This window comes from Adiantum capillus-veneris, chromosome 3 (assembly GCF_014529385.1).
Source record: "Adiantum capillus-veneris isolate H3 chromosome 3, ASM1452938v2, whole genome shotgun sequence".
NCBI lineage: Eukaryota > Viridiplantae > Streptophyta > Polypodiopsida > Polypodiales > Pteridaceae > Adiantum > Adiantum capillus-veneris.
In genome coordinates, this window is record NC_140933.1 from 151,366,169 (window position 1) to 151,388,384 (window position 22,216).

At 45.0% G+C, this 22,216-nt stretch overlaps 1 protein-coding gene across 2 annotated transcripts in view; it reads right to left on the minus strand.

The window, feature by feature from the left end:
- The window catches only part of LOC147461951 (exocyst complex component SEC3A-like), a 125,570-nt gene that overhangs the window by 15,438 nt on the left and 87,916 nt on the right, over window positions 1-22,216 (minus strand). For both annotated transcript variants that reach the window (XM_086509414.1, XM_086509413.1), the window contains exons 7-14: window positions 21,766-21,883; window positions 21,581-21,685; window positions 21,388-21,489; window positions 21,145-21,282; window positions 20,672-20,800; window positions 20,497-20,577; window positions 20,333-20,407; window positions 20,037-20,216 (exon numbers count right to left, since the gene is read on the minus strand). In XM_086509414.1, the coding sequence (XP_086365540.1) occupies window positions 20,037-20,216; window positions 20,333-20,407; window positions 20,497-20,577; window positions 20,672-20,800; window positions 21,145-21,282; window positions 21,388-21,489; window positions 21,581-21,685; window positions 21,766-21,883 (928 nt within the window). The remainder of the gene's footprint in view (window positions 1-20,036; window positions 20,217-20,332; window positions 20,408-20,496; window positions 20,578-20,671; window positions 20,801-21,144; window positions 21,283-21,387; window positions 21,490-21,580; window positions 21,686-21,765; window positions 21,884-22,216) is intronic.

Consider the following 22,216-nt stretch of genomic DNA (forward strand, 5'->3'; position numbering starts at 1 on the left):
TCGCTGATGTGTTATAGGTTCACCAAGGCCGACGGCTTCTGTAACAAACTTGGACACTCCAAGTCAAGAATCAACCGCGACAGCACCAAATAACCACTTCAAAACAATTCACAGATCACAATAGATTTGCACTGGCCCGGCGGAGTTCCGTGCCTAGAGATATTGGCCCCAAAGACTGGCGCCCCTTTCGGTATTTCTTTTTGTATTAATCAATCATCAAAGTACAAGAGAGCGGTTAGGGTTTCACTCTCAGACTCTGCGTCCAGATGCTCTGAGAAGTGAGGCCCTCACCACTAATTTAAAGGTTACAAGGGATGCCCAAAAGCAGAGCCCCAAAAGCTTTTAAAATCAAAAGCATCAGTTCTCTCTCTCTCTTAGAGAGTCTTTTCTCTTTTTTTTTTATTAAAAAAAAAGCAAAAGCAAAATTCGCGTCGCTCATCATTTTCCACAAAAAAAAAATAAAAAAAAAAAAAAATAATAATAATAATCCGCCTCCACGATTTCCGGAATTTAGGGTTTTTGGCAAAAATTAGGGTTTGCAAGAATTTTAGGGTTTCTGGCAGAAATTAGGGTTTTTGCTGTCCGCCACGTCATCACTTTGTGACATACCCCCCTCTTGAAAGCATTGTAATCGACCGCGATTACGCCTGCAAAACCGACAAAAGCCATAAACCGTCTTAGCAGACACTGACTGTTAGTACCTACGTACTAGGAACACACATCTAGCACATGTACAAAATCGACAGTCACATCACATGACATCACAGGACATCACCAGACATCACAGGACATCACATGACATTCAACATTCATTCGGATCTTAGACCATGATTTATCGGCAATGTAGCTAGCAATCACATCTAGGTCCAATCGGGACCGCATCGATGTCCGATTGACTAACCCCTATTGCAACCATGTCTATTCGAGATCAATCAGACCAAAATGCTGCAGTCATTTCGGCTATCAGTTCCTGCACTCACAAGAAGTCCAGAACAAATCAGTATCATAATCAGGAATTCCATTTCATAAAGTCATCCAGCAGAATACTGTCAGCTCTCAGTATCCCTGAAGCTCAAAGAGACATCAGTGACTTTAGTATCAAAATCGAGGCATCTGTTGACAAAGGAGTGGAGCGACTCCCCTCTTGTGCATCCCACTGCACCAGATCTTCGGCCAAGCTGAGTTTCTGGGTTCCGTTTGGAGTAGACTATGCTAAACCAAAACATCGAGGTAAAGTTTCACAATCCGAGGAGTATCTGCTAGGTCCTCCTCCTCCATCCACTTCGCATCAAATGCAGGAAAGTTCTTGAACTTAACCAAGAACCGCCTTCGGACTTTACCTTTCTTCGTATCCTTATGTGCCAAAATCTGTTCAGGAACAAGGATCTCCTCGTTTTCTTCCACTTCGGGTTGCTCATCAGGCTCCCCATCATCAGGCACATCACCTTTAAAAGGTTTCAAGAGATTCACATGAAATGCATTGTGAATCCTCCAAGTATCTGGCAGTTTCAATCGGAAGGAGACTTCATTTATCTTTTCAGTAATCTGGAAAGGGCCGTAGGATCGCATACTAAGCTTTGGAAAAAGCCTCTCCTTTCCCTTGTTCTTTCGTAGGCATGCCTTCTCAAAACGTAAGAGCACCCAATCATCCTCCTTCAGTTTCCAGTCGCGACGATGGCGATCCGCTGCCTTTTTCTGTCGTTCTTGAGACTTCTGTAAAGTCTCGTGAACCTTGGCAAAAGCCGTATCCAAATCTCGCGAATATTCATCCGCTTCAAATTTCTAATCTTTCGTGCTCAGGAAGGATGGAACCTTCGCAGCAGTTTCAACAATCTCTCATGGCGTCTTCCCCGTCGAAGAGTGTATCGTGTTATTGTAGGCAAATTCCACCAAAGGTAAGTTCTTTTCCCATTGAGTCTTCTGATGCGAGATACAAGACTTCAATAAATCTAAAATCACTGAATTGGCAATCTCAAATTGCCCGTCAGTCTGCAAGTGGAACGATGACGAGAACTGCAACCGCGTCCCAATGTTCTCCCAAATTGCCTTCCAAAACAAACTCATAAATCTGGGGTCTCTGTCGGAGACAATCGTCTCAGGCGTGCCATGTAATCGGAAAATCATCGTGATCATTCTGTATTCTCGGGAGATTAAAAAAAATGAAATCCATTTCAATATTTTCCCAGGGGTGGGTGGGTGGGTATGGGTAAAGGCTGTAACAATCCCTGTGCCTTATGCCTGTCAAACTTGACCTTCTAGCATACCAAGCAACTGCGCACAAACTCTTCCACATCCTTCTTCAGTCTCCGCCAAAAGAAATCTCTCTCTACCCCTTTCATGGTGGTAGCAATGCTGCGGTGACCCGTAAAAGATGGACAGTGGCAATTAGTCATAACCTTTTCCCTCAACGGCTGTGTAACGCACAACATAGTCTTTTTCATCAAGTAGCCTTCCCGAAGGGAGTATCCAGCTACTGTCTCCCCATCCCGTATCCGTGTGAAAATATCTGCAAAATCTGTATCTGTGGCACACTGATCGACCATATCCTCGAAGCTCCTATGATGTATCGCGGAAATAGCCAGAACCAACGGCTTCCGAGACAAAGCATTTGCCACCACATTCTTCTGTCCCTGCACATGGACAATCTGGAAGTGGAACTGTGACAAGATGTTCACCCACCGCATGTGCTTTTCCGAAAGCTGCTTCTGTGACAAGAAGTAGCGCAAACTCTGATGGTCTGTAAAGACAATAAAATCCGCTCCGAGTAGGTAATGCCGCCACTGAGTAAGAGCATGGATAACCGCCAAAAGCTCTTTCTCATAAATCTGTGCTGTCATCTCCGGCCTAGAGAACAAACGGCTCTCGTAAGCTATGACATGGCCTTCTTGCATCAAGACCGCACCCAGACTACGACCACAAGCATCACAAAATACTTCAAATGACTTCTGCAAGTCCGGCAAAGTCAAATCTGGTCCTGTAGTGAATTTCTCTTTCAATGTCTGAAAGGCAGTCGCCTTTTCTGCCACATTCCTCAGCTGCTCTCGAACTCTCAGACCTGTCGTCGTCTTTATCATTCTGTTCTTTCTGTGCCTTATCAGGGCACTTCGCGGAAATATGTCCATGTTCCCCACATCCAAAGCACTTCCCCTCTCTGATGAAGCGAGCTCTCTCCTCAGGAGTAAGCTTGGGTCGTGCATCCTTTTTTTTCTCTGGGTTGCTCTTTTTCATTCTACTTTCATTCCCAGAAGTCTGTTCGGCTCGTTGTGTCATGGCCTCATCTGTGGGGTAGGTCAGACTGCCAGAGTGAATGGCAAAGCCCCGCTTCGCATGACTCATCAACTCCTGAATACAAGCTGACTTCTGATCCAAGCAGTGATCTCGGATCTCTGTAGGTAGACCCAAGGTAAACCGCTCAATCTGTTCTCTGAATGAGATCTTCTTGAATGAAGAGGCGGGTAGAAAAGAGCTCCAGAATCTTTCACAATAAGAATTCATTGTATCGCTCTTGGTCATCCGGAGATGGTTCCAAGCAGCTCGTATATCTCGCTCAAACTCTTGAGTCAACCAAGAAGAAATAAAAAGCCTCTTGAATTTCAGCCATGTAACTAGCACAGTCTTGCTTAATAGAAGCGTGGACCACCAAGTACGAGCATTCCCCTTAAAGTAAGAGACAGCTCTCCGAATCTTGGAGTGCTCTGAATAGCGTCCTCCCGCGAAAGCGATGTCAAAGACACAGCCTTCGAAGCATCTGAGTCTCCTGAAAAGTATCAAACTTGATCGAGTGGCCACCTTCCTTAAACTCTCGGACTTTCTTGCTTTTATCTTCGAGTAAGTCATACTGGTTGGCTTTGTAAAAATTCTTCTAGTTCGCATAAAACTTTCCGTCATCGGAATCTGAGCTGTCTGTAGACGAGTCCTCAGTAGAACTGTCAGTCTCTGGGCGAGATGTAGCCTTCTTTGCCTTTTTCTTGCCCGTTCCGAAGCTTTGTGTCTTGCTTCGCTTTTTGCTTTTTTTCTGTCTTCTTCGCTCTAATCCGAGGAGCTAGAAGAACTGTCAGAAGAAGAAGGAGAAGAACTGGGTACTCCTTCAAATCGAACACGCTTCTTCCGTTTCTTTGCTTTGTCGAATGTCGACTGACGACCCAAATATCCCGGGAAGTCAGTACCTTTGTTCTGCTTTTTGCCGTGCTTTTTGCCTTTCTTTTGCACGTCGAAAAGCTGAGCAATCCGTGCATCAACCACGTTCTCCAGTTCCTTCTCCGTATATTTCTTGGAGGTAGAAGGTTTCTTGAGAGCGGGTTTCGGGAGTGGTGTTGTGGTTCTCTGCCACTCCATCTGTACCTCTTTCAAAGAGGTCTGGTTCATATATTTTACCATCTTCGGGTCCTTGGCAAAATTGAGCATCATCTTTGTTGCATCGCCAATCAATTGACGACGCTCCATCTCTGTTTGCTCCGCCTGAGTAGGCCGAGGCGGGCCATACTCTGTCTGAATCTTCGTTGTGATCCCAGCCCGCATCTCCAGATGCAGAGGGAGTCGACTGATCATTGCCTGAAGCCATAGGTGCCGCGGAAAAAAAAATTCTGGGATCGGATTTCCCGTAGAAGAGAAATCGGCCGTGCTCTGATACCACTGTAACAAACTTGGACACTCCAAGTCAAGAATCAACCGCGACAGCACCAAATAACCACTTCAAAACAATTCACAGATCACAATAGATTTGCACTGGCCCGGCGGAGTTCCGTGCCTAGAGATATTGGCCCCAGAGACTGGCGCCCCTTTCAGTATTTCTTTTTGTATTAATCAATCATCAAAGTACAAGAGAGCGGTTAGGGTTTCACTCTCAGACTCTGCGTCCAGATGCTCTGAGAAGTGAGGCCCTCACCACTAATTTAAAGGTTACAAGGGATGCCCAAAAGCAGAGCCCCAAAAGCTTTTAAAATCAAAAGCATCAGTTCTCTCTCTCTCTTAGAGAGTCTTTTCTCTTTTTTTTTTATAAAAAAAAAAAGCAAAAGCAAAATTCGCGTCGCTCATCATTTTCCACCAAAATAAAAAAAATAAAAAAAAATTATAATAATCCGCCTCCGCGATTTCCGGAATTTAGGGTTTTTGGCAAAAATTAGGGTTTGCAGGAATTTTAGGGTTTCTGGCAGAAATTAGGGTTTCTGCTGTCCGCCACGTCATCACTTTGTGACCCTTCCATCAAAGGAACACTTGAATCATGGTCATCAGAGACTAACACACTTACTTCTTTGACTTGCACTCTTTCTGTTGTAGGGCTTGGGACACTGGTGTCGGCCTGAGGAGCCGAGAGAGAGAGTGTTACAGGCACAGGTGAGGCTTGAATAGAGACCACATAGCACGGCATCGATGTGGTAGCTTCCAACCACTGGAGTAGGTCTTCGTCAGACTCGTCAGGTGAGATGGGCGGCTCAGGGTCGGGGTTGGACTGTACTGACAATGAGCTGTGATGAACAATTGGATCCATACCTCTTTCGAGTCGAATTGGTAACATGGGAGAGCTAGGAGTATGTATCCACATGGCATCGTTTCCCCAAAATGAAGTGCCTTAGTATGCCGCAACCATGGTCTACCAATAAGCAAAGAAAATCCTCTCCACCTGGGGAAGACTGACCACCACAAAATCCAAGCTAAATGTGAAGTCTTGTACCTTCAGAGGCACCTTATCTACTATGCCCACCGGATAGACTATCCTGTGGTCTGCCAATGTAACAGTGAATGGAGCAGGGCGGGTAGGCTGCAGACCTAAAGCCAACATAGTAAACTCTGGCATCAGATTGATCCCAAATCCACCATCCACTATGACGCCTGAGAATTGATGCCCAAGAATAGACACAGTGAGACGAGGACTTTTGTAGTCGGTGACGGGAGCAGCTTCATAAGAAATCATGTAGGACTCCAAGGGCTGCACAGGTAGGTGCCCGCCACTAGACCCTGCACCAAGATACAGAGACTGGACGACGGAAAGGGTGTCATTTCGAAAATTTGCATCAAGTCGAAGCATGTCGTACAGTGACACTTGTTGAAAGGTGTTTTTCAAGATAGTCTCTGATGTAGGCTTCTCTCGTTTGATCAGTGCTTGCTCTGGTATCTTAAGCTCCTGCAAGTCCTCTACTGCTTCCATGAAAGCACCATCAATATCTGATAGAAGAGAGGTAGGTTGGCTCTTGGGACTACCTGCTGGTTTGTCAGCTACTAGGGGAGTTTGACTCATTTGGGTGAGTGGAGACGAAAAAGTTGGACCGCCAGGGAGGCTGAGACCAAGAGCATCTCTCTGTGCCCATGTGCTCCGGCTCTTCCACCTGCTTCAACTCATCTCGAGAGGCAACTACAAGAGTGGAAGGCGGGGCCTAGGGAATGGTGCTTATTGTGATTAGGTTAACCTTTGCGATTGTAAACTCTTACTCGTTCTCGCTTGTGGTTGCAGATGTGGATGCACATTGTTTTGGGCAGTCCTTACTATAGTGATCCTTAGCTTCAGGGGTCCGCAAGGGGGGAGGACCCTTCTGGCAAAGGAATTTGCTTTGATAATGTCCATACACCCCGCACCTGTAGCATAAAATTGGCCTATTGGAGGGGCGAGGTGGTCTCGGCCCTTGCTGCATGAAGACGGATGCTGACGTGTAGAGGCTTTGGGGAGATGAAGGAGCATTAGCATGATAAAAGCTGGGGGATGCAAAGTTGTTGTGCATACCTTGCATAGGAGGTGTTGTCAGCAGAGGTAGCATCGGGTTTTGATGGCCATAGGGTGAAACCATGTTGGATGCAGGTGCTAGCCCTTGTTTGAGAGAAGGACCTAGAATTTGTTGTATTTTCCGTAATCCCTTGATATAGTAGCAATCCTTGTCTTCATGCCCAGACTTTTTGCAGAAGTGGCAATAAGCCCGCAGGGGATAGTCCTGTGGAGGGTGTCTTAGAGAGCGACATGAGCTGCACCATACCATAGCCTTAGTCTCCTGCTGAGACCGAAGCGCTTCTAGCTCTCTCTTGATTTGATCCAAAGCCTCGAGATGTGGGGGTTTCTCCTGTCTAAGAGAGATTGATTTCTCCTGTTGAAGAGCGCGTTGTAGTTTTAGGGCTTCAAGTTCCCTACGTAAAGAAGTCAATGGATCAGAAGGACTTACAGAGGGGGTCTCTATCTGAGGGGAGTTGGTGAACAGCTTCCTAGCCCCCTCTATCCTAGTAGCAGCCGGCACAAACTCCTCCAGAGTAGCGTCGGGTCGGAGACTCTCTCGGAGTTTTTGCTGAGAAGTTTTGGGAAGAGCCTTCTCCACCCACTTCTTAACCATAAATTCACCGGGTTGTTGGGGAAGCTTGACAACCAGAGACTTGGTTTTAGTCATGAGTTCTGCAAAAGTCTCCTCTGGCTGGGGCACCATGTTGGCCAACTCATCCAACGCCTTTTCCTGGTAGTCACCTGGCTGAATGCTGCATAGAACTGTTGTCTTAGAGCTGCCCAAGTTGCAAAATGGTTGTCTCCAAACGGACTATACCATTTATCTGCTAAGCAATCTAAGGTAGATGGAAAGAGTACCAAATAAGCATCTTCCCTGTTAAGACCACGCCCTCTACAAAAAGATACAAACCTCCTTGCATGGTCATCTGCATCTTCTGAGGAGAGTCCCTTGAAGGTAGGAAACTTGGCCAACACACTGGTCAACGCCTCCATGGCCTATTGCTTAGGAGCATGTTGCTCAATAGCTTGTTGTAACAAAATGGGGAAGAGCTTCACTAGGGAAGGTGACCTGGAAGATGTAGAACCTGATGAAGGAATGGATGAGGCTGTATGTGGAGGTATGGGTGATGAGGTTGGTGGACTTCTACCAGATACCAAGGGTTGACGCCTTCTGTTGTAGAACTTCAAAGGACTTAGTAGTGCGCTTTGACGCTCAAATGACCGCCTTGTATGTGTCATGCAGTGACCACAAACCCAACCAAACTTTGGGCAAGAAGACCCTAACTGGATGAACACAGGTTTAGACTCTACTAGACCAGGGCGAGTGACTAGACCACCTGGCTGGCCCAGGGACGAGGAGGTACTAGACCAGGGACGATAAAGGACTAGACCAGGGACGAGGAAGCCCTAGACCAGGACAAGAGCTTGTTGGACCGGGCGAGAGAGGACCAAACCAGCAGGCTGCACAGTGCAACGCAAAGTCAACGAAGCTAGGTAAAAACCAGCTAGCTCCTCGATTTGTACCTCACCAGAGAGTGAGACTTCAATTGAGGTCCCACCGGCCGTGCCAAAAATGAGAGCACCTGTAGCGCAAATAATGTGTCATGCTCTCTACAGTGGGTGCTCCTCAGTGCAATGTGCACGACAATCTCACTCAAAACAGACTGAAAACATAGGAACAATAGATAACAACTGATCACACAGAGACAACAACAACAGACCAAAACATATGACTCGACTATCTCAAAGAACCGATAAAGACTCTGGCGTGGCAGCACACTCAACTCCAGCCCAGGACTCACAAGTACAATGGGGTGTCGAGGCTCAGATGTGCAAGGATGGTGCAGACGTGATGTGTATAGACTCTCTACTCAAGACGACGACGCTCGACCATATAAGAAGAAGATGATACCGATGACCCAACCGCTACTACTCGTATGTACCACCATAAAGAGCCACCAATGGCTCATAAACGTCAGCCATCTGAGTCTATCCCCAATCTGAGTGGTGGTGATCTGGCCACGATGTCCACTAGACCACCGCCCGTATCCCTGCCACGTGTCACTATCCAGCCCAGAGAGTCCGTCCAGTGTGAACCAGGCCAGACCAACTGTCTAACTGTGTGTCCTATGAAAGTGACATTGTAGCCTGCTACAGATTTCAGCCGAGATTATGCGGGACAGCTCATATGAAACCACAGGTTTTATTCCCTCTGTTAAAGTATAAAGAGATACCGAAAGGGCCACCAATTTTGGGGCCTACACGTTGTCAACGTCTGCTCGGAGCATTCTAGCTTTCGAACGGAGTGTGTGCATAAGTGTTAATTCCCGTTGCAAGTTCCCTTTGCAAAGTGCTCTGTGTGTGTGTCTAAAGTAAAGAATTTCGGGCGAAAGCCAAAGCTTACCGCCCCACGGGCCGGTTTCAATGTTCCGTTGCCGGGACATCGATCACTTTTTCCTCAAAGAGTGAGCCTCGATTGTTTTGGGTAAAGACACAGAGTACAAGAACGCGGGATTACACAATGGCCGACAAAGGGAAGGGCATTATAGAAGAGGGTTCCTCTTCAAAGGACAGGCATGAAACTCCTACGGTCTTCAAGATTGGCGAGAGCTCACGGCCACCTCAAATTGTACCTCCTGTTGATGTGAATCTCCCTCCAGTAGTACAGGGCTTTATGACTGGGCAACTTGAGGATGATGCGTTCAGAACTCAGTTAGTTGCCGTGGTGAATGTATTTTCGCAACTGGTGCAAAATCCAAGGTTTATGGAGTTCTTGCAAGCGCCACCAGTGCAACAGCAAAATAGGCAACTTACACCGCGAGCGGAGCTTGTTGAGGCTCAAGCCCAAGTACTTCATGCGACTCAGCAGGATAGGGAACACTCACATGTTGCGGAGTCAGAGGATCCAAAACAGGTTCCTCCCGTCCTTGAACAGGTGGTTAGGATGCGTATTCCATAGGTTATGCCAGTTCAGCCCGCCACCTTTCAGAGCCCGCATGCTGTCTTGAATGGACAGGGAACTAGTTACCAGGCAATGCACCCAATTTTTCCACCACCCACGGTACATCCTGGGTATTTCAGGGGTGGATCAATGTTCCAAAGTATGGCTGGTTTATGCGCCTAGAAGTCAGCCGTACATGCCAGGAACAATGTTTCGGGGTATGCAAGGCATGACGCCAAACCCCATGTATGGTAGCATCAGCACGCAGCAAGGTTTTCAGTGCAACCAAGGCCAGTTTGGGGTGCCACAAGGTCATTTTGGCATGGCTGGTTTTTCTGGCCAGCAGCCAGATATCGCACCCCTGACGCAAAATGTTCAAGATGTGCCGATGATGCCTACTACAATGCCCATGTAACAAACTGCTGACGTGTCAAAGCCCTAAAGAATGGAGCGAACTTACAAATGCCGGCCGAGGGGCCTAAACCCTAAGTAGAACAAGTAACAGAAGAAGAAGTCCTACCAACTTATGGGGACCCCGTCCGATGGGGCCCCAAGTGACATAAAGAAATAAAATAAAGCACGACTCACACACACACACACACAAGAAATTGCGAAGCTCGCTGATGACGCGGCAGATTTCCAAAAAGCACGATGGCTGATGGCGTGGCATGTTGTACGGATTTCTGCGTTTTGTGCTGACTGCTGATGTGACAGCTGTACGGATCTCCGTAAATTACGCTGGCAGCTTTTGGCATTGCTTTTGGGACCAGAAGCTTTTGAGGTTTGAAGGCTTTTCACTGTAACTGCTTTTCAGGTCAAGGGCCTTCAAATATGTGCTAAGGGCTCATTCTCTGGCATGCTTCCTAAAGAAGGTGCAGAGTCTGGAGTACCGGCTTGTACTCAGTTGATGCAATATAAAGAAATACCGAAAGGGGCGCCAAGGTTTGGGGCCAATACTCTCTGGGGTGGAATTCCACCACTCCGTGTCGCGTGTTGTCTCTCTCTCTCTCTCAGTTCAATTGTTAATGAAGTGCTAAAAGTCTGTTCACTCTGTTCTTTTCTATTGGCACGTGGTGCCCGTCTTGTGACAGCCCATGTTGCAGACAATTCCTTATGACAATTTGGGGACACTGGAGAAGCCGAAAGCTTACAAAGAAGGTGGTGTAGCTGTAAAGTTCAGCACTTTCAAAGGCTTCGAGGATAAAGCAAAGGCTCTCACTTTCCTCCAGCAGTTTCATACAGCTTATGAGGGAGGGAATTTTACAGAGGCCTCTAAGGTCCGGAAAGCTGCCACTTTCTTAAAGGACAATGCGCTTACATGGTGGACGACATTGTTAATATGCAAGGACAGGCACCCGCCACTTGGGTTTACTTCAAGCAAATGTTTGCATCTGCTTGGCTGTCAAATGAATTTGAAGCCGACGTTATGATAGATTGGCACCAGCTTACTTCGGCTACATGCAAGAGCTTGTTGGAGTACAATCGGAGGTTTTGTAAAGCGTTACTCTCAGTGACCTCCTACAGATTTATGCCATTCACAGAGCAGATAGAGAAGTATTGTTGTGAGCTGCCTAAAGGGCTTCGCGATTTCTGTACCAAGAACAGAGTGACTACCCTCACTCAGCTTATGGAAGTTGCTAACACTGGTCTTGCCTTGTTGAAGTGAACTCAATAAAGGCATAAAGTCAAGGTGGGATCACCAACAAAAAGTATCCAACAGTTGGGCCACATTGCACTTTTGGACAATGAGGATAGATGGTCAGAAGACCAGTGGGAGCCCAACAGAAGCATCTCCTAAAAATTAGGGAACTGCTATTTTGGGTTGTGAAATATGTTCGCGTCGTTACCTTCGGAATGACAAGGGGAACATTCTACAGCTCTACTGCGAAGTCAACTGGGCAACCGATCGGGAGATTTTAAGGCTGCAACCCCGAAACGGGAAAATGCGCATAATCGTGCTAAGTGGCGCATTTTAATGCACTTTCCTCATGCATGAAGAGGTAGCGCTGATTTTAAAGCTGGGAGGCTCGTTTTGCAAGAACTGTCATAGGTTAAGAGCTATGGAGTGCTTTCTTTCCACTCTATGTACAGTGTGGTGCTAGGAGTGATGCCCTGCACACTACACACTGCTCTCTCTCTCCCCTACGTGCAGTTATGTGATGCCCCACAAGAGGGCTCTTCATTTGACTTATGTACAGTTGTGTGGGTTCATGTGCGATTGCTGAGGCAAGAGCCTCTTGCACAGATACTAGATTAGCTAGTTGCTAATCCTCCGCAGGTACAGATGAATTCGGAGAGATTTCACATGAGAAATCTCGTCAGATTCAAGGACAAATAGCCCTACAAGTGCGGGAGCTCGAGGACTTGCTACGGATGCCACCGGCTTGCGAAACGGAGCCCAAAACAGGGAATTACAGCCTGCTGTGTAATTTTGCAAGTTTAGGGTTTCGGCCCTAAACGAGGGGACCGCTATAGAGGTGATCTAGTGCATTTTCGAGGAAGAAAACAGAGAATTCACCGTGATGCAGATTCTCGCCAAGTTTTGCAAAGTGTCCATATGTGTCGGGAAAGTCATCTATTGCGTGCGGATATTGTTTGTGAAGCGTCCTAGTACAGTTATGCTGCCGAAATAGGGCCAGATCAGGTGAATTTCAACCCGGATTATGCGGGACGGCTCGTACAAAACCACAAGTTTTATTCCCTCTATTAAAGTATAAAGAAATACCGAAAGGGGCGCCAATTTTGGGGCCTACAAGTTGTCGGCGTCTGCTCGGAGCATTCTAGCTTCCGAGCCGTGTGTGGGCATAAGTGTTGAATCCCGTGGCAGGTTCCCTTTGCAAAGTGCTCTGTGTGTGTGTCTAAAGTAAAGAATTTCGGGTGAAAGCCAAAGCTTACTGCCCCACCGGTCGGTTTCAATATCTCCCCGATTTCCTCCACTTCGGGCTGCTCATCTGGCTCCCCATCATCGGGCACATCGCCTTTATAAGACTTCAAGAGGCTCACATGAAAAGCATCGTGAATTCAAGTATCGGGCAGCTTCAGTCTAAAAAAGACATCATTTATCTTTTCTTTTATTTGGAAAGGTCCATAGTATCTCATGCTAAGCTTTGGAAAAAGCCGCTCCTTTCCCTTTTTCTTTCTCAGGCATGCCTTCTCAAAACGTAAGAGCACCCAATCGTCTTCCTTTAATTTCAAGTCGTGACAGTGTCGATTTGCTGCCTTCTTGTGTCTTTCCTGAGATTTCTCTGAAGCCTCCCGAACCTTGGCAAAAGCAATGTCCAAGTCCCTCGTGTACTGGTTGGCTTCAAAAATCTTATCTTTCGTGGTTAGGAAGGGTGGAACCTTCGGAGCACCTTCAATAATCTCAAATGGCGCCTTCCTTGTCGAAGAGTGATTCGTGTTATTGTAGGCAAATTCAACCAAAGGCAAAAACTTTTCTCATTGAGTCTTCTCATCCGAAATGTAAGACTTCAATAAATCCAGTACGACTGAATTTGCAATCTCAGATTGCCCATCTGTTTGCGGGTGGAAAGATGACGAGAACTGCAACCGTGTGCCAATGTTCTCCCACATAGCCTTCAAAAACAAGCTCGTGAATCGGGGACCTCTCTTAGAGACTATTGTCTCAAGCATGCCATCATGTAATCTGAATATCTGGGCAATGAACAGTCTCGCTAAATGATCCGGCTTGACTGTTTTCTTCACTGGAATTTAATGGGCGAGTGGGAATGGGTAAAGGTTGTAACAATCCCTCTGCTTTATGCAAGTCAAACTTGACCTTCTGGCATACCAAGCAATTGCGTACAGAATCGTCAACATCCTTCTTGAGTCTCGGCCAAAAGGAGTATCGCTCGACACCTTTCAAGGTGGTATCAATGCCGTGGTGACCCATAAATGGTGGACAGTGGCATTCGGTTAGAACCTTTTCCCTCAACGGTTCGTAACGCACAGCATCATTTTCTTCATCAAGTAGCCATCCCGAATGGAATATCCCGCTACTACCTCCCCATTTTGTATTCGACTGAATACATCTGAAAAATATGGATCTGTGGCGTACTGATCGACCATGTCCTCGAAGCTTCTATTATGAATCGCGGAAATAGCCAAGACCAACAGCTTCCGAGACAAAGCATCTGCCACCAAGTTCTTCTATCCCTGCACATAGACAATCTAGAAGTGAAACTGCGCATCTGCTTTTCCGATAGCTGCTTCTGTGACAAGAAGTAGCGTAAACTCTGATGATCAGTAAAGACCGTAAAATCGGCTCCGAGTAGGTAATATTGCCACTGAGTAAGAGGATGGATAACCGCAAAAAGCTCTTTCTCATAAATCTGTGCTGTCAATTCTGGCCTTGAAAACAATTGGCTCTACTTCGAAAGACTTTTGCATATCCAGCAAAGTCAAAACTGGTCCCGTAGTCAATTTCTCTTTCTTAGTCTGAAAGACAGTCACCTTTGTGGGCCGTACTCCGCCTGAGTAGGCCGAGGTGGACCATACTCTTCATGAGAATCTTCTTCGTGATCTCCTCCCCATTCCCAATTGCAGAAGAAGTCGATTGATTTCAGTTGGAATCCATAAGTGTCATGAGAAAAGAATCGGATTTCCCGGTAGAAGAGAAATCGGCCGCGCTCTAATACCACTGTAACAAACTTGGGCACCCCAAGTCAAGATTCTACCGCGACACAACAAAGATTCACTTCAAAAACCGTTCACAATTGACACTTGAGTCGACACAGCCCGGCGTAGTTTCGTGCCTAGAGATATTAGCCCCAAAGACTGGAGCCACTTTCAATATTTCTTTTTGTATTAATCTGTGTTCAAAGTACAAGATTTCTTTTTGTATTAATCTGTGTTCAAAGTACAAGAGAGTGGCTAGGTGCTCATTCTCACACTCTGCGTCCAGATGCTCTGAGAAGTGAGGCACTGCCCACTTATATATTGTTACAAGGGATGCCCAAAAGCAGAGCCCCAAAAATCAAAAGCTTCTTACTCAAAAGCATTGGACCCAAAAGCTTTAGAAAATTAAAGCATTCAAGCCCAAAAAGCATCTCAGCATAAATCCAAGAATTCCGTACAGCTGTGTCAACGTAAAAAGCGAAAATCCGTACTGATGTCCGTACGCCTGCCACGTCAACATGTCAGCGGATTTTGCGTCATAAAATGCGGAGATCCGTATTGTGGCCACATCAGCCTGCCACGTGTCAGTGTATGTGTGTGTCCCGGGGTCTACTGCCACTCTGTGAGTGTGCCCAAGAATATGCCACGTCACCCATTTGTGACATCTACTCTCAAATTGGGCGCCCCTCTTCAGGCTTGACTGGTAAATTTATCTGGAGCCGCCAAGTGTGCCTTATGCCTCTTTTAGTACCCACCAACTTATAAAGTGTAGCGAGGGGCCTAAGTGACTATGAATTGAGCCTAGACACCCTTTTACTACTCGAATTTCAGTGCCGACTGGCCCGACCATCTCATGGCGACCTGCCCTTCCCGACTGCGGGGTGAAACTCTCGGCCATCGACTGTTTCACACTAGCCAGACAATGCCTGGCCATTTGTGAGTTCAAAAAGAGGGTCCCAAAAATTAATATAATTCAAGGGAAAGAAATCAACAACTAAGGTTAGTGGTTTCCATAGCCTCGTGACATAGGGTGACCCCTTGTTGTATCTGTGAATGATGGGTGACAAACCTCTTCCTTCATATTCCACTGCACTACCTCCACCCATTCTCCTTTGGTGGCCTCCATCTTTCCCTCACTGCCCTCCGTGGTTGCTTCTTTAAGCTCTTCTTTGATGGCTTCTTTGTTCGCCTCTACAATCTCCCCTTCTTCACATGATGGGCGGTCTTAGAGCAAGGCGATCTCCGACTTGAGTACGTCCATCTCTTCCTTCATTGTGTCTCTCTCTCTCTCTAAAAAAAAAGGGAGTGGATGAAGGATAGAGAGAAATGGAATAAGACACACACAGAGAACCGTCTACAGAGAAAAAATCGAAGTTATAGACAAAGTCAACGATCTACAGAGACCAAAGAGAACTGTAAGGTGCAGCGGATGTGAATGTTGAACTTTGCTCAAGATGAGTGCTTTGAACTGTGCTCAAGGGTTCCTTTTACTTACGGAAGGGAGAGCCTTCTATTCCTTTAGTGAGAGAGTGCAAATGATCACAAACAAAGTGGTAAACACTGTAAATGAAGGTGCTGAGACTGAGAGATAGAGAGAGAAGAATACGACACCAGAAAGTTGTCAAACCCTCCTCCAAGGGCCCCTCTCTCGATGGCGAGAGAAGTCAATTGCTATTGATTGCACAAATCTGATACAAGGTGCTCATGCTCGAGTCCTAAATGATGTTATGTCGATGTCAACGGTGAGGACAATGATGACGATGCTAAGGCTGAAAACTGAATGCTGCGAATCGGTAACTGTTGCACCAAGTCGGGGTTGATCTGCTAACTTGATGGCTGAAAAAACACTGCTTCTTATGGCTGAAAACGCTGTTTCTTATGGCTTGAAAACGTTGGACAGCAGGCTCCAAAAACGCTAGGAGTGCTGAGGTTTTCTTCGCTACGACACCGTTGCGGTAGGGATCTGCAATAAGGGTTATCGCTAGCTAATCTTGGGGCTGAATCTGCAGCGATCTGAAAACAAAACGCTGGCTGAATCTTGCTGTTTTGCTAGCGTTAGTTGAAGGATCCCAAAACGCTGGAGCAGGGTACTTGCTTGAGTTTGTTGGCTGAAGTGGGAGGTTCCAAAAACGCTAGGCTGACGGCTGTTTGTAGAAAATGCCAAGTCTTTGTGGAAGGTACTTGCTTGAGAAGTCGCGCTAGAGGGCCTGCTGCAAGAGGTTACCTGTGATCTCCTTGCTTCTTCTGATCTACTGAGTGACTGCCAGTTTTCTTTTATATTAACTTAGCAAATTCGCCCTACCCAGTTTCCCAACAAAGTTTGTAATGGAATTAGCCTTTTAACTTGAGTTGGAGCGGAAAGTAAATAACATATTGAGCATTGTCTTGAGTATTCTTTAGTGTGTAGATGTATAGTGAGAAAGAAAGTGCTTGGATATAGAGAGAGAGCAACACTTAACACATTACTTCATTAACAAGACATGATCAATACTTGTAAAAGAGAGTGAGAGTTTAGAGAAATTGACACAAATAGAGGACCGGATTAGTTGGAGCCGGTCCCCCCTCCAATAGGCATTTGTATTATAGATTCTTCCATGACGGAAGACTTGTTTACAATACAACTGTTTGTGTTCCTTGAGACCTTCTTGATGAGATGAAGATGGTAAGCTTCACTCAGCAAGCATTAGCATAACTACAACAATAAACATGATTAGCATGAATTTGAAAAATGCCCAGCCTCAATCCCAAGACCTCAAACACCATGAAAGGTGAGGAGAGCTAGCAGGGAGTGAGGAAGAAGAGAGAAGTAGAAGTAGCTCTACTAGAAAGAAATAACCCCTTGCACATAATCACTCATAGCTCTTGTAGCATAGCTTAGCATAGAGTTAATGGATTATTAGAGGGATTGATAAGCAAGCATAAACATTCTCTTGTGTGGATTTGCATCCATAGCCAAGAGCTTGTGGTAGTAGGCACTCAACTTCTCAAGCTTGGAGGAGGAGGTGGAATCCTTGCTTCACAAGAGTGTGTGAAGGGAAGAATGAAGGAGAGAGAGCTCGTGGGAGGCTCAAATGAGAGAGAGAGAGAGAGAGAGAGAGAGAGAGAGCTAGCTAGGTCAACCCCCTTTCCTAGAGTTCCTTTGAAGTTGATTGGCCCATGTAGCCCTCTAGCCAATGAGAGATGGGCTCCCTTTGGGGCAAGGTGTGTAGCCTCTTGACAAGTGTCCTTCTTTCCCTTTGTGAGGCTAAGCTAGCACCCCCCTTGCTTAAGCACAGCCCTTGCTTAAGCACAACCCCTACTTGCTTGAGTAGTGTGTCTCTACACTTGACAAGTGGCCCCTTTCCTTTCATAAGGGTATGGGTCCTTGGTGAGGTGATCACTTACTATCTACCTCCCCCCTTTGTAGGGCTCGCCCCCTCTTTAGTAGCAAGTACTTTGAACTTGGTAAGCAGGCAGCCCCCCTGCTTAAGCACAGCCCTAGCTTAAGCAAGCTACCCCCTTGCCTACTTGGACTTTAGTGACTAAAGAATAAAATTTTAAAGACTATGTCTTAAAGCTTTTAACACTTACCTTTGGAGGCTTTAATGAAGACAACCCTAAGGTCTTTTGCTCCATTAGTTAACCTTTCTCTTTGATAGACCTTTTCTCATATGGGCCCCTTTACCATTGGCCCCGTGCTTAAATAGATCTATAAGAACATCTATATCTTAACCCTTGTTTCCGTTTATTCTCCCACATTAAACGATCAGTTTAATATGAGAAAATCATTTGGGTTGGTCAGATATTAGATTATATGACAAAGTCACTTATTAATAATAAGTGAAAAAATGGCTAAAATAGGTTTTGTGCATTGTAAAATGCTCCTGATGGATTCTGATGGTAATGCTGATGATCATGTTGTGTACAACCAGAGGATATGCATCTACTCTAAGTGCCTGGACATGCACGGTCTGCGAACAAACTCACAAAAGTGCCAGAACACTTCCTAAGCTAACTAAACTGAACCCTAGTCATGAAGTAGCTTGTCCACTTACACATAGGATTAGATATGCACGTGACAAGAACCTAGTGAGAGAAAGTCAGTGTGCGGCATAGGAAGACTTTGTCTCTTACTTAGAGTTTGGCATGGACTAGCTTTCTAGAGAGAAGCGGTGACGGGCCAAATGGATTCCATGACCAATTGCATCTTTGACCTACCCTAGCCCTAAAACCCATCACAAATTGCCCTCTAAAATCAAAGCAATCGTCCTTGATTGTAGATACAGAGCAGAATAAATAAAGAATTTAAAGAGAAGAAACACGACCTACACAATCAAAACAGGTACTTCGTATGCTCACAAGCAATCATACACTCCTATGCTGTGATGGCAGTGTAAATCCATGGAATTAAGCTCCGTCTGAAAATTTATCCTTGCCTAAATCGTACTTCCAAAATTCTTATATCAAATCATGTACACATTTTCAATGCATATAAACCAATATTGGATCTCAGCAAGGCATTGTTCCATATGATGTCTTCTTGTTCGTGGGGAGCCACTGACCTCATTGTATTACAGACAAAAGCCATAAGCCATACCATGTCAAAAAAGCGTATCTAAGCCCAAAAGCATCGTAATACAATTGAATCACGTCCTCATGATCTTTCAATTCTTTTGAACTGATAAAGTGAGCATTTATAGCTGGACAATTATTGGACTCAACCAAATCTTTGTGTAGCCTTTCCTCAAGTAGCTTGATCCTTAAGAACAAAGAACTGTAAGATCCACCTTTGTTGCCCAGTCAACGACCAAGCCCTTACTTGAAAGTTTCATGTCTGTATTTCTTTGCAAGCCAAGCAGTTAAAAAGGTTTTCTGTCATAGATGCAATGCTCTTGGAAGGATTCCACATCGGTAATGTGTGAGAGAGAGGAGTGAACCAAGTTTCTTAATTTCTTCAAAGCGTCATCTGAAGGCTAAGCATTGTCGCCAAAATATTTCTTCAGCTCACAAAACTTTCAAAACCCTTCTTGGGTGTTCTGAAGTAAAGAAGGTTTTCTAAACTTTAATGGGTATATGATCTTGTATAGACGTTAAATAAGTTGAAGTTTTCAACTTTCAAGTGGCCCTTTAAATCTTCTTATATGACAATTTGTGCACAATGAGTCCAATGCATAATCTCTATGAAGAAACAACCTACAATTTGACGCAGCTTTCTTTGATGACATCACGTGATTGTTTTCTAGGTCTAAAGAGGAGCATAGAGGACAATTGCAGATAGTCTTCTTGACCTTAAGAAAAGAGAGCACACAAATCAACGGCAAGAAGAGTGAGTTCTTCATGGGGGAGATTCAATTCTTAAGACACGGTCTCAAAGGACCGATTGTGGATGGATACTGATAAGGTGAAGGCAATACAAGATCCGCCCAAGCCGTGGAACCTTTATGAAGCTCATAGCTTCTAAGGACTATGTTCTTACAACAGGAGATTAATCAAAGTTTTTGCAAAAATTCCTTAACATTTGGATGTGACAAAGACAGGAGTCACTTTCCACTTCAAGAAGCACAAAAGAAAGCTTTTGTGCTTTGCCTTAATCCTGTAGCACCGCAAACGCATTACAAAAAGACAGTTACAGTCAAGTGGGCTTAAGCCTTATAGAAGTTTCCCTACTGAAAACTTAACATTATTCTAATATGCTTTAAATATCTTTTATGCTCAATCCAATGCTGAGTTCCCAAATTGTGGACAGAACTAGGCCATAATTGTATTTTGAAAACAAAGAAAGTTAAAATTATATAGACAAACCTCATCAACCAGCAGAGGTATGAATATGCGAAGCATTTTGGCATAAGCATCCGAAACTGTCGAGGTATCTATGCCCCCACCAGATTGACCCCCAGAAGAGCCCTCCAGCCAAGCCCCACCTGAATTGTTGTTTCTTGTGACTTTGGTGCTTGCTCTAAGCTCATTACCAAATTCTCTTGCCTACACAAGCAAACACTCAATACAAGCGCGCACAGAAATGTGAGAGCAAGCAAAACAATTGGCAACATCCTAGTTATGGCCCCATTCAAAAACTTGCAAAGATCGTTTCTACGTACTTCTCGGCGTAGAAGGAAGTTTAGCGAATGGCAGTAAGCTTTCCTCAGTGGGATCAGAGAGCTCTTGTCAAGATTCTGTAAACAGTAGAGAGTAGAATAAGATCAGAAAGCTAATGCTTACTTTCTGCTATTTGCACCTAACAAGTTAGTGGTGCATCAATAACCTTCAGATGTTGTAGCAACCGTGCGTAAGTGCGGCACTTAAACCTTAAGTCCGCATGATCTGGTCTTTTCAGTTGCCCTCTCTAAAACAAAGCATCAAGTGCAATGTTATACAAATGCCAGATGATAAAGCGGACAGCTTCAAAAACCTCAATAAAGATGTAAAAACGACAATACCTGAGAAAAATAAGTTTTATCATTAACCATAAAATCTACTAAACTAGAAAAGTAGTTCCGAAGGAATTCAGATGCTCTCTTTACGAATGTTGCTTTAAGCTTTTCCAACTCCGCACGCTTCTCCTTGACCTTGAAGCAAAAAAAAAAATCGCCATTTAGATCACAAAAACGGGATACAAAGCATGAAATGATGCTTCACTGTCAAGTAATCAAAACAAAAGCCAGCAAGGACATATAAACACCATCACCAACAAAGCTTTATGGCATCAACAGACGCTGGAGACAGATTAAGACTGTTAACATGCAAACGTCAGAGATGACATGAAGAACAGGCAGGGGAAAGACAATCTAAAAACATATCACGGAACTTCATTTCATCAAAAACACAATTTAACTATTCTCAAAGCACCTCTACATTTGTACTCAGACATACCTCTGAGGGAAAAACAAAACGTTCAGATCAGAATACTTACAGCACGCATATTCAAGTAGCATGCATCCAAATATGGAGGTTCAAGAGCATGCAACGATTGTGACAACCATTCACAGGCCTCCACAGTTTGTGGCATTCGAGCCTCGTCAAATGACCCGACCGTGAGCGAAGAAACATACTGGAAAGGTCAAAATGTTCAACGGACAATGTTAGCAACTCTGCAAGCCTTATACACCACTTCATGATACCAAATTCCACCACAAGAGACACAACTGTGCACAACCTCATCCGGTACTCTCAATCTATCCAATAACTTGTTCAATTCTTCAACCAGAGCAGAGTTGTTCTGTGCTTGCATATCCAATTTGTTGTTTCTCACTTCAATCTAAAGCAAGACTTAAGTACGTCAGTTTAAATCATTTAAAAACAGCAAATCATACAAAGGTTCAGAAGTGAGAGGGGTTCCTTGGACTCACTGATTCAATATCTTCACGCATATGCCTTAACTTCACGTTAAAGATACGAAGCCATTCGTCTAGATCATCAACACTAGAAGCAGCCACATTTAATTGGTATAAGACCTGCACATTTCAAAATTTAACACATGAGCAAGTAAAGCTTAAATTGGCAGGGAAGGACATTCAACTTCTTCAAGAAATACCTCTTCCACCAATGGCTCACTTTCTAATATTGCATGTACATTAGCTGCCTCTAACGCCAAAAGCTCACGCTTCAATCGCTCAGAAAATGCTTCTGCTTCATCAATGCCCATAACATACCTGTAACCCAACAGTCTAGTTCTTGTCTAAAGGTTTATACACCAGGATGCCTTTTCATACCAAACAGCACACCAACAGTGTGAATGCATTTTTGCTTAAATTGGTAAAATATTTTCTAGCACATGTTTCAAAGATGTCCGAGAGATGGGTGTAAAAAACACTGGTGAAGCTTATCTGTTGCACTTGAGATGGGTTGTGACAGGTTGTAGGGTTAGGTTTTTTACATCGAGGCCAAAGACTAAACTTCATTGCGTCCATCTCGCCAGCCACACTCTCTCTCTTCATCCAGAGTGAGGATGAGGATGGATTCTAGTAGTAGTATCTTTGTTCTAG